The 13,001-nt window shown below is 41.2% G+C and overlaps 1 protein-coding gene across 3 annotated transcripts in view; it reads right to left on the bottom strand.

The window, feature by feature from the left end:
* Window positions 1-1,236: 1,236 nt before the first annotated feature.
* AGTR2 (angiotensin II receptor type 2) overlaps window positions 1,237-13,001 on the bottom strand; it is a 46,748-nt gene continuing 34,983 nt past the window's right edge. For 2 of the 3 annotated variants that reach the window (XM_047844110.1, XM_047844109.1), the window contains one exon: window positions 1,237-3,905. In XM_047844110.1, coding sequence (XP_047700066.1) covers window positions 2,782-3,870 — 1,089 coding nt within the window. In that variant the 5' untranslated portion in view covers window positions 3,871-3,905 and the 3' untranslated portion in view covers window positions 1,237-2,781. Of the gene's footprint in view, window positions 3,906-5,162; window positions 5,222-13,001 lie in introns of those variants that run through there. The other variant, XM_047844111.1, reaches the window with a different exon arrangement.

The following is a 13,001-nucleotide window of genomic DNA, read 5'->3' as shown; positions in this document are numbered from 1 at the left end:
AAATACGTGTAATAGTATACCGCATGTAATATTCACCTAATAGTAGCTATTGTTGATATAATTACGTGGCTGTTGGACATTGCGTGGGTGACGTGAATCAAGGAGGGGCCGTAGAAAAAGGAAGGAGATTAGGCAATGCCTGGAAATAGGGCCAAAATGAGAAGAATAGCTTCATTCCCTGAGAAGCTTACCTGAAATTTACATTTTCAAAGGGAAAAGAGGATATTTATACCTTTGTACATTGCTGCAGTCAGAGATCGCATGTTCATGCACCACCTTTTCAGCTGACATTTGTTCTTAGTCTCAGGAAAGAGCACTGTAGTCCAAGCCTCAGAGAACTACTTACAGCTCAATACTGGCCTCCTATGGCAGTGGAAGCCAGAATTAAAATCCCAAGAACAAGAGCAACAATTCTCTTCATTAACGGAGCTCCCGGGGGTGGGGGAGTGCATTGTCATTAGTGTAATAAATGTTATTGTGGTAAAGGAATTGACATGAGCTGAATGATCAAAGCTGAGTGGGTGTTCATCAACTGAATGAGAGATCCTGGGGGTGGGAATGATTGGAGGGGTGTTCAGGACCACAGAGTTGTGTGAACAAAAGCAGAGAGGCAGGACACAACATGAGGCCTTAAAAGAGCAGGGAGTCCCTTTGTGATGCTTGAACATAGAATCTGAGAGAGAGAGGGCAGAGACAGAAAAAGCCAAGAGAGGCTGGGAAGGACCAGATCCCTTATGGTCTTGACTACAGACAATCTGGACTTTCTTTTCCTAATTCATAAGAAGTTATGGTTGAAGAGTCAAGAGAGAGAGAGAGAGAGAGACTTAGAAGAGTGCATGAAGAAGGTCTGGTGAGGACTGAAACTATAAAGTAGCAGTAGGGATTGCAAGGAGGATACGGGTACAACAGAAGGTTAAGATTCCATACTTGGAAGTAGTCAAAATAAAAAAAGTGGGACACCTGGGTGGCTCAGTTGGTTAAGCGTCTGACTCTTGATTTTGGCTCAGGTCACCATCTCACAGTTCGTGAGTTCGAGCCCCATGTTGGGCTCCACGCGGACAGCATGGGAGCCTGCTTGGGATTTTTCTCTCCCTCCCTCCCTCTCTCTGCCCTTCCCCCCCCCCCCCAAAAGCAATAAACTTTAAAAAGTAAATACATTAAAAAATTAAAAATTAAAAAAAAAAGTAGGTACACATGATCTCCCAATTCAAGATTTTATTTATATGCAATGTTTTACAAAAACTATTTAGGATACGAAGTCAGAGTTGGTTACACATTTAGCTATTTGTTTCATTGATAATAATAGAGTACATGAAATTAGGAATTTCCCAGCAAGTGGGGTGAGAGAATTCTTCAATCTATAGCCCTGGAACGAGGCAGAAACACTGAGTCCTTGAAACTTTTATTTCTACCTCAGAGGTCAGCATTGGTCTAGGAAGGTCCTAGGTAACCTGGTATAATATGGGGCTGGTGCAGAATGAAATGTCTAACTTCTAAAATTAGGACTCCTACTCTACGTAAACTCTAGGTACTCCTGACAGGAGTGCTAATAGTGTGGAAAAAGAGGTCTATGGACCAGCGATTGCTTTAAGAGAGTGCCACAGAATCCTATAAAATCTGGAAGAAACAGAATCCACCTGTACAAGTTAAGACTGCCCGTGGTCTCTACTTTCAAAGACACATTACACTGCCCTGACAGGTAGGGGTTTTTACGTGACACCAAAGTTGTCATTTGCTGGACCTCTTTGTCTCCTTGGGTACCAAAACTCCACCCTGGCATAAATTTTTCCTAGCCAGTTAAAGGTTTATTACAAATTAAAGAGTTAAAGAAGCCACGCAGATATTTTGGGAAGCAACCCAGAACGAAAGCATCAATAATAAAAGTCAAGTCAACTTCCTATATATCAAAGCACCAAAAGGTCAAGGATGTAAAAAGTGACCTTTACATTTTACAACACTACACGCTGTTTAGTTATTGTTTTCAAAAAATTATCGGAGAACATAGAAATCTCCAAACAATAGTGAAAATGGATAGAAAGTTTTTTAAAAAGTGTTTATTCAGAGGTTAGTGCACACTCAAATATTTGTTAATCTCAGATCTAGATTATTTCTACGTTATTATACATTTTGTTTCCTATAACTGTGAAAATAAGATAAATGTAGGAGTACAGGTGATCTAATCTATATTCCTAGCCCTACTCAATATGTAGCTATATCTTAAATATAAATCTACGCTCAAGTAAAATGTAAAAGGTGCTTACTTATAATATTTTTTAAAGTTGAAGGCATTTGCCTAGAGCCTGAATAATTCAGTACCAATCTACTGCAGTATACTTCACTTAGAAATGTAAATAATGCAAGGAGTTAAAAAACTGCCCTTGGTTCAATTGGGAAGCCTGATGAAAAGTGGACATAAAAAAACCAATAAAAAACAAACAAACAAACAAACAACTTCATCATTCGTCCAGGAGAAATCTGAAACCCCAAATCACCATTCACAATTTGTTATTAATGATAACTTGAGATAAATCCTCAGTTACTGCTAGGTTACGGATCTGTCTTCCCAACGACAGCCTTGTGCCGATAGACCGCAGGAAAGGGGCAATTCCTGAAAGTCGCTGGATCAAACTTCCAGCTACGTTTGGTTTCCTGTTCTGGAACAGTGAGACCAGATTCCATCAAGGGCAAAACTTATCATGTCACTCAAGCCATCCAAAAGATAATTCCCAGGGAACCTCAAACCAAGTGGCCGTGCTGTTACCCTGCGTTCCGCTCGCACGCTTAGGACACAAAGGTCTCCATTTCTCTAAGGGAACTGCTTTTTCGGCACGACACGCTCTCTCGCTTGCCTTGGAGGCAAGTAATTGGAACCCTAAACACCTGGCGGAGCTTCTGCTGGAACCGGTTACCAACAAAACAATACAAAAAGGGATTAATGCAGCTGTTGGTGAATCCCAGGAGGATGGCAAAAGGAAGTACCAGGTCAATGACGGCTATAACTTCACAGCTATTAATGACACCCATCCAGGCCAGAGCGTCCAGGAAGGTCAGAACATGGAAGGGAAGCCAACAGATGATGAATGCCAGGACCACAGCAGCCGCCATCTTTAGGACTTGGTCACGCGTTATTCTGTTCTTCCCATAGCTGTTGGCCTTCAGTAAGTGTTTTCGGATTCCGAAATAGCACGTTGCTATGAATATCAAAGGGATAATAAAACCGAGGATATTTTTCATTAAGGCAATGCCAGCTGACCATTGGGCATATTTCTCGGGTGGGAAAGCCATAATGCAAGCATTCACTCCTAAATACTCAATGGTTCGGACGTCTCGGAAATAAAATGTTGGCAGCGAGGACACACAGGCCATACACCAGACCAGGGGAACTATGTAAGACGCTTGCCAGGGATTCCTTCTTTGAGACAGAAAGGGATAGATAACAGATTGGTACCTATCGACACTCATGCAGGTGATGAAAAAAATGCTCGCAAACATGTTCAGGGTCAGGAAGGAGCCAAACACTTTGCACATGACGGGGCCGAAGAGCCAGTCATATCTGTAAGAGTAATAGGTTGCCCAGAGAGGCAGAGTAGCCAAGAGCATTAAGTCAGCCACAGCCAGGTTGAAGATGTAAATGCTGGACACCTTTTTAGGGCCCTTTTGACAACAAAACAGTGTGACCACAATAGTATTGACAAGAAATCCAATCGCAAAAATGATATAGTAGAGGACAGGGATTGCGTCTAAATGCTTATCTGACGGTTTATGCGAGCAGTTGAAGGTAGACTGGTTGCCAACGATGTTCACGAGTCCGAAGTGAAGACTGTTGGTGATGTTTTTGCTGATGGCGGCGAGGGTGAAGTTGCTCTTCATACTGAAAGGTCAGCAGCTCCTAATTCTTATGCCTCCTGTGGAGATAAAAAAAAAAAAATGGAACTCTCAGAACGCATACAGAGTTTAGGACGTCCTGAAATCTTTAGCGTTTTGAAAGTTTCTTGAAAGCCAAAAAGAAGGTGGGCGATTACAGAAAACATTGGGAACCACAACCACACCTTGGGAAATAAGAATGGATTTTGCTTCTTGAAGAAGGAAAGAGGATTTCCTCAACAGTACCAAGCAGTTAAGACATTTCAGCATCAGGGACCGAAAATTCTGGACAAAACTCTATTTTGCCCATCCTTTCTATCATATTTTTAAGAGGCTTAAGGGAAATCAATAGAAATATGGGAAGCGAATAAAGAAGGCCTCAAGAAATAAGAAAAGTTAATATTTCAAAAACACTTGAGCACATATCTCAGTCTGTATACTTTCTAGAAACCACACTGCTGCCCGCTATTGCATAGAGAAATGCCTTATTCAAGTGACTAATTATGTACAAATCATTACAGCTATGGAAAATGTAAGTAACGTAAGCTATGGAAAAAATAAGTAAGTGTACAAAAGACTGAAAACGAGAATATGCAAAAGGAACATATTGAGATGGGGGGTTGTGGTTGGTTTTTCCTAATGAAAAATAATTCCTTTGCTCCCACTTTTCCATTGTTTTCACAATAATAGTATCATTAAGAGGAAATTATGGAATGTGCCCCTATTTCTAACAGCCCCCATTCACATTTTAATAGAGACTATTCGTTTTTCATATAGATACTTCATCTGTTTGAAAGGAAATCCATTTTCTTTTTCAATCAGGAAAAGAAAGAGAAAAAAAAAAAATAGCCAAACCTGATTTAGGGTCAAGTAGAAACACTTTTGATTGCTCAATGAAATAAGCATTGAACATCAATGATGAATCATGAGATAATTGTATCATTTTCCCTTTGCTACCCTTCAGTTTTAACACAACAAAATAATGACAATGCTACATGGCTCTCAAATGTTATAATCAACGCTCTGTGGTACCGGGTTGGTTTATTTTTTTTTTTTTTTAGGAGCAACGTTGCTTTAAAACAAAAGAAAATTAGCTGAAGATAAACACTGTAAAGGAAAGACTATTACTTTTGATAGTTCCAAAATACATATAAACTACTCAAAGAAAAACGTAATCACCAAAGAATCTCCTAGTAAACAGCAAAAGTTCTCATTTTTGTCTAAAGCTCATTCTCTCATCATCTGGACCTAACAAAGTAACGTGAAAGAATCTAAAATAAACCCACTTGAAGACTTACTGGTTGTTGGAGTTTAAAATTTAGTTATCATAAATCAGCTTGCCTAGTTCCTAAGTGCACCCCTGTAAGAGAAACAGTAGTTTAATAACTTAAGAGTTTTTGCAAAATACAGTGTTAAAATACAGGAGAAAGGGAAAGTTCATCCACAAAAAAATATTTTCGTTTAATGTATGTTCTACTTTCCAAGTACAGTATATAGAAATTGTGCAGACCTACCTTAAAAATTCAGGCTGAAGAATGCTTTGAATTCTGTGCTTTTTCGTTCCCTTAGACTCGGGGACGTAATAGCACCAGATCTCTGGTTTCCTTCTTATATGTTCGGTCTGTCCACTGGGAGCCTTCAACCTACATAATTCTAGGGCTGACTTATGAACACTTGCCAGCTTTCCAGAGAGGGTTTTTTTTTTTTTTTTTGGCTGCAAAACATTAATCTGAAATTCTCACTGTCTCCAATCATAACAGCTCATTCAAATAAATCTCAAATAAAAAAAATGAAGTTTCCACAAATGTGTTAGAGAATTTTGAAATCAGGGGCTCACTTGAAAAGAAGAATATAATGATTTGCAGAATTTTCTCTTTCTTTCTCCCTGATACTGGCATTCTAGGACGAGTTGAGGAGTGGAGAAGAGGGAAAGCAGTGAAGGTTGTAAAAGATTTTTACCTCTGTTCAGTAAAGAACGGTAACACCTTTACTCGAGCCTAAACTTGAGAACATTTCTCCCTTGCTTTAAGCAATTTTTGTTGGCTGTTTGCTGGAGAGGTGCTGATAGGAGGGATAGCATGTTTTTTCTTTTTGTTGGGAGTGGGGGGGTTGACCAGCCTTACAATCAGTCCCACAGCAGCAAGAGTGACAAAAGAAAAAAGATAAGAACAGATGACGATAGTGACAACACCGACAATAAACTCTAAGTGCCAAACACGGCTGAGTGCCCAATAACTTAATAGAGAAGCGATAGAATGTTCTGGTATGTACATGGCCTCTAAGACACAACGACCAACTCCACAAGCCCAGCTGGGCCACTTACTTTGGTTTTGACCTTGGCCAAGTTACTTTCCTTCTTCCTGTCTCAGTTTTCTCAGCTGAGAAATGGGGATGATGTTAATCACCGACATCACAGAGTTGACGAAAATTAAATGAGCTAGTATTTTTAAAGTGCTTGAAACCACATTTTGCATATGGTGGATGCAATTATAAATATTACCGTCGCCTCCAGTTGACAAATCGGGAAGCTGGGGCTCACGGAGTTTAAGTAACTTTTCTGAGGTCACATAGCTACTAAATGAGGCCATCTGAATTTTAACCGAGGCGATCTAATGACAGAGTCCGTGCTCTTAACCTCCACGTCCCGGGAGGGAGCGCGAGCTGGCCCTTGAAGCTCATTCTTTGTCCTGGCGGAAAGAAACGTGACATTTACAAAAAGTCGCTGCTGACCATTCAAAAGCTGTTACAGAAACAGTAAAGAAGGGGAAAGGGGTTTGGAGGATTGTTACGTGGGAGAAGATATTTTTCTCAATTTTATTCCCCGTATTGCAGTCAATCCTGTAGCAGACGGGACCAGAAACAAGAGGGCACCGTTGCCTGAAAAACATAGCAGGATTCAAAGGTGTGCACACCACGGTTTGGTGATACTTTTGGGTAGACTGAGTTTGAACACTGAGAAAATGCTCCTGATACACATACACACCACTGTATTCTATGTCACAATATTTGTTTCCTATGCTCTGGGCAGATTCAGGTGGAGCCTCCGTGCACATGATGGAGAACCGATGTCTGGGAAACGAATGAGCAGGCACAAATGGTTATCAGCCGGAGAGGTGAAATAGGAACCAGTTTTACTCTTCGTCTCAGCCTAGCTTCTCCCCGGCCATTTCAAATGTTTGCTTTTGCTGCATACAGGGGAATTTTCCAAACCAGAGCCTCCTGAGTGGTCACGATGGGTCAGATTCCCACCCTGCTCTATTTCTAGCCCCCCTCTCGTACCGGGTGCAAAGGAACAGCCGGGAGGTAAGCTATAAACTTTTGAGAACAGACTGCAGGCTCGCCTCTGGGAGACCTTAGCCTTGAACACCCCCGAGGAGCAGGGGACCTTGTCTAGAGCTTTTGTCCTTCGTTACAGTAAGTTCTGACGTAAATAAGGTTTAAAGCGGCACACATTTCCCAGAAGATTAAAAGAACGTTTACTCTGCCTCTTCATAATTTTAGAAGCAAAAATTTTCACAACTCAAAGAAAAACTCTGTAACTGCAGGAAATTAAGGAAAAAGGTTTTTTGGGTTTTGTTTTGCTTTTTGTTTTTGTTTTTTGGGTTTTTTTTAAGGAATAGCAATCAGGGTGCCTGGGTGGCTCAGTCGGTTGGGCATCCAACTTCGGCTCTGGTCGTGATCTCACAGTTTGTGAGTTCAAGTCCTGCATCGGGCCCTGTGCTGACAGCTGGGAGCCTGGAGCCTGCTTCAGATTCTGTCTCCTCCTGTCTCTGAACCTCCCCAGCTCGCTCTCTGTCTCTCTCTCTCTCTCTCTCTGTCTCAAAAATGACTAAATATTAAAAAAAAAAATTAAGGAACAATAATATTGACACCACTTAAAGCAAGAAATACAGCATATTATTAATTTAGCAAGGAACTCCAAGTCAAGCCAACAGTGTAAATACACTTGGGAGTCAAATACATGTCAGCCATAGGAAGCGGTACACTAAAAAATTCACTCTCCCGGGGAGAGGGGATAATTTTTCTGTTGGAAGATTGACTTTAAAAGCCTCGGGTCATTTGAATAAATTATGCAGCTCTTCAGGGCAAGTGCAGCTTGGCTAGCAGAATTAAACAATGGTAAATCACTTTAATTTTTTTCTAGTGAACACCTATTATTTATCATGAGATTACTTAACAGTAAATTTAAATGACCACGTTGAAAAACAAAAACAAACCAAAAAAACCCCATGTTCTGCAGAGGATTTTCTCCTCTGCTAGAAGGATACAGGGTTCAGAAAAAAAAAATCATCTTTGTCCCTCTCACCCCCACTCACACACACAGATGAGGCTTTGAAGGAGAACAGGAATTATGAAATGCAAAAGTCTGGATATGCATGCCCTGGTTATGAAGGTGAGGATTAGAGGCACAGATCAAGGAATAATTAAATGTATATGGGCCATCTTTTTTAGTTTAAATTTTTCCGGGTCATTTTCATTTTCCCCCACCCCAGCCACCTGAGTCCCTATCCAGACCAACGGCATTTTCACTTCTCCCAAGCTCAATAAACACACACACACACACACACACACACACACTTAACACCAATCTTTTTCAATTCACTTACATATAGGGAAGCCTTAATTTAATTGCCACTGTATTTTTCCCAACGTGGGTGTCCCTGAGAGGAGGATAATTAAGATTACTTATTATTGATACATCGTTTCAGATTCCTTTGTGCATCTCTGTAGTTTCCAATATAATGAGAACAAGAACATCTAGATGAAAGCAAGGGAAAAAGAGCTAACAGATTCATCATTTTGCAGAAACCAGCCTAAAAATTCAGTAAAATGGCCAACACGAGCGATCATTTGCATCAAATTGACTGTCTGCTTAGGCATCAAATAGAGAGTAACTGAGAGGGATATGAAATCAGTTAACAAGGTGGAATCCATGTGGTGAAATGAGATGTCTGACTCAGTACATTCCTGAGACCTGTTGTTTCCAGCTGAATCTGGTCCCAAGAATATAAGGAGAAGGAAGAGTTCCAAGTTCCTTTGCCCTAAAGGCATCTGCAGGCCTGAGCATCCTGTTCAGACTAGGATCTCACGGAAAGCACCCGACTTCTACCAAATAGCATCTCAGTGCTTTGTGACCCAACTGGTGGAAAAATAAAAAAAATTCGAAAATCGTCTTTATGTTTGGTTTGCATTCATTTAACTGATCTGATGGGTTTTTCTCCCCTACTTATCTGACTCAATTGATTAGGTAGGGTATTATATGCCACTTTGGCACAGGATTATTTTGAGCTAGAGACAACTGAGAAGAAATAGATATAAGAAAAACTCTCTGCACCCCCCCCCCATTTGCCTGAAAGCAGGATGTAAGTTGTTAAATGTATCTCTCTTTCCTTTACCAGGAAGGACAGAACTGGTTTTTTTTTTTTTATGTTTTTATTTATTTTTGAGACAGAGAGAGACAGAGCATGATTTGGGGAGGGGCAGAGAGAGGGGGAGACACAGAATCCGAAGCTGGCTCCAGGCTCCAAGCTGTCAGCACGGAGCCCGACACAGGGCTCGAACTCACGGAGTGTGAGATCATGACCTGAGCCGAAGTCAGATGCCCAACCCGCTCTTTATTTATTTATTTTTTTAATTTTTTTTCAACGTTTATTTATTTTTGGGACAGAGAGAGACAGAGCATGAACGGGAGAGGGGCAGAGAGAGAGGGAGACACAGAATCAGAAACAGGCTCCAGGCTCTGAGCCATCAGCCCAGAGCCTGACGCGAGGCTCGAACTCGCAGACCGCGAGATCGTGACCTGGCTGAAGTCGGACGCTTAACCGACTGCGCCACCCAGGCGCCCCTAACCCGCTCTTTATGAACAGGAGACAGCTCTAAACTCTTATCAGCCCAGAGATGGGGACCAAGAGGAATCTACATAACAAACGTTACTAAATAATTCCTGTTGTCTATTAGTTTTCTCCACATATTTACCTTCTTACAGTTTGCCCCTCTAAAAGCCTGAACCTCTTTTGTTTCGTCACTTCTTTATAATTTTACTGTTCTTTTGTTAAGATGTTATATAAGCCCAAGTTCTGACCACCGCTTTGAGTTACGCATCACTGAGTTTTCCCATGTGTATGCATAATATACATGTTAAAAAACTCTGGCTCTATTTAAAATGTCTTTTGTCAGTTAATTTCACACCGCCAGACCCTGAACCTAAGAGGGTTGAGGAATTTTCTCCTCTCTTACAATTAGCTTGACTAAATTATCCAAAATAGGCAATTAATTAAATACACCAAACCAACCAGTTGTCTTAGCAATATTTGAACACCACTGTTAGGTGACGAGGATGTTTGGGGAGAAATGTTGTCAGATTGAATCTCTCATGAGGCAGCGGGTCAATGAATTATGAGATCATGACCTGAGCCGAAGTCAGACGCTTAACCGACCGAGCCACCCAGGCGCCCTGAGCCAACAAAATTCTCACAAATCTAATATGCCATTGTGATTGGTACTGTATTATTTTACAATAGGGATATGCTACTTTTCAATGACCATAAAGTCTCTGTTCCTTGTTTACAGCATCCACGGTATCTCCTTCCCAATATCAATAAAGAGAGGAAACCTGGCTTGGTGACTATGCAATCGGACCAGGAAAAATTACTAACTGGAGCATATTTTACTTCAGCTCTGAGAACTTCTATAGCAGAGATAATCATTCTAGAAGCCAACTGTTCTCTCCACTAGTTTTGCCTCCCTGAATCCTAATTTTTAGTTGCCACCAAATTCTATTGATACTGGATTTTACTGATGAAGCGATAGTCAAATCCGTGCTCCAGGCAGCCTGGAAGTTTTTGTTCGGTTAATTCCAACAAGACTCTCAAAATCTCCAAGTTGGAGAATGGGGTTGGGGAAAAGCAATGCCTCATTATGTGTGTCTACAACAAAGAGAGAGGAAAGGGGGCAAATAAACATCTCTCCAAAACTAGCCGTAAGCTCAGAGAAAATAATAAAAACAAATGGTTATTTGGCTTTGTTTGAGGGATTCATCTGTTCAACCTCTTCCTGCGGCCCCGAAAAAAGACAGAAAAATAACACGTTGTACAGCTTTGAATATATTTTGCTTTGGAGGTATAAAACAATTTAAGATGAAAACATAGAGCAAAATGACAGGAAGTTTGGGGGTGGGACTCTTGGAGGATTATGGGGTCTTTACTCCAAGGAAGTAAAAAACAGGACACTTGTCCCTGGGAATTCTGAGACTGCTTGCGATTTTAAGTATGTACCCTACGAATATTGGGATTCGTGGTGTTCGATACAGATTTGTAAGATCTGCAACCAAAAGGAGAAGTTTTACTGTAAATAATTTACAATGTATCCCCAGAGAAAATAGTTCATGTTCAGATATCGAGAAGTTGATACAATTCCATACAATTATGCTGCACATGATTTCACTAGGAACACTCCTGTTTCACACTGGTCCTATTTTATATCGGTCACATAATTAAAATTATTCATCTTTTTTTTTTTTAATTAAGACGTAATTCACATACCATAAAACCTCTCCATTTGAAATGTACCATCCAGGGGCGCCTGGGTGGCTCAGTTGGTTAAGCGTCTGGCTTCGGCTCGGGTCATGATCTCACAGTTCGTGAGTTCAAGCCCCGCGTTGGGCTCTGTGCTAACGGCTCAGAGCCTGAAGCCTGCTTCAGATTCTGTCTCTCCCTGTCTCTCCCTGTCTCTCTGTCTGCCCCTCCCCCGCTTGCACTCTGTCTCTGACTCTCTCTCACGAATAAAATGTACCATTCAATGGTTCTCCGTACATTCCCAAAGTTGTGCACCTATCACCGCTATGTAAGTCCAGAACATTTTCATTACCTCTAAAAGACACCTAATACCCATCGGCAGTCACTCTTTTTCCCCCTTCTCCCAGCCTCTCTTCCCCTTTTATTTGAAGCTTAAAAGATGAACTGCAGCCTAGAAATTCCAAAAGACATTGTCTAGAGAAAAAGATAGCAAATCAAAACGTAAATGAATGAACTTTAAGAACAACATTGCATGCTGTTTTCATTGTGCGTTAGTTATTTTCGATGGCATGAATCGGTGGCCCCACAGATTGCAGTAAACCAAACACTCCTTCAGTGAACACTGAGTGCTGTTAGTGTAAGTCTACTTCCCCCTAACTGTATACATTCTTGTTGGGTTATTTGTCCTGAACTCCCAGTCAGGTTTCTTTGGCATTAATGCAAAAAATAAATGTCATGTAAATAGCCTCTAGGGTTGATTCCATCTAAAGGTCCCCAACCTCTTTGTGAAGAGAAGCCACTTTTTATTTCTCCAGACATGAAGTCCCCAGGGTTTGTTAGGGAGGTGCTAACATCAAAGACTGTGAATACAGTAGGGAGGGGATATCGGGCACCATGCTGGGCACTCAACACACATTTCATATAAACCTCTCAACCATCCTGAGGGACAGTTGTCATCCTCAGTTTAGAAGTAAGGAGAAATTAGGAGACTGAAGCACAGAGAGGTTACAGAACTTGCCCAAGTTCAAACCGCCTAGTAAACTATGGAACTAAGGCTCAAACCCCGGCCATTATTTTCACTACATCATTCTGGTAAATATGGGGGACAAGATGAATTCATTTCCCCAGTTCGGGAGGGACTTCTAAGCATCCTGGGAATTCCCGGGTTAGAGTCAATCAGAAAAATACTTAAAATTTAGGAGGAGAGGGGCACCTGGGTGGCTCAGTCGGTTAAGGGTCCGACTCTTGATTTCGATCCAGGTCATGATCTCAAGCCCCGTGTGGGGTTCTATGATGCTATGAGGCACGGAGCCTGCTTGGAATTCTCGCTCTCTCTCTCTCTCTCCGCCCCTCCCCTGCTTGTGCATGCGTGTGCGTGAGTGCGCGCGCTCTCTCTTTCAAAATGAATAAACTTTTAAAAAACTCGCAGGATAACTCAGGAAATGAGGATAATTGATAAATAGAATATACTCAGAGCAAATCTCGCAGGTAAAATGTTGTAAAGAGAAGATTTTTCTTTACTGACTCTTAACTCAAAAGTAAATGCGTGTAGCTAAGACTCAATAAGGTGAAAAGAACTCGAAGGGCAACAGTTTAGATCTTTGTTTATATAATTAAATTAAC

This window comes from Prionailurus viverrinus, chromosome X (genome assembly GCF_022837055.1).
Source record: "Prionailurus viverrinus isolate Anna chromosome X, UM_Priviv_1.0, whole genome shotgun sequence".
Taxonomy (NCBI): Eukaryota; Metazoa; Chordata; class Mammalia; order Carnivora; family Felidae; genus Prionailurus; species Prionailurus viverrinus.
The sequence above is the reverse complement of the archived record's forward strand: the minus strand, read 5'-3'. Positions and strand labels throughout refer to the sequence as shown.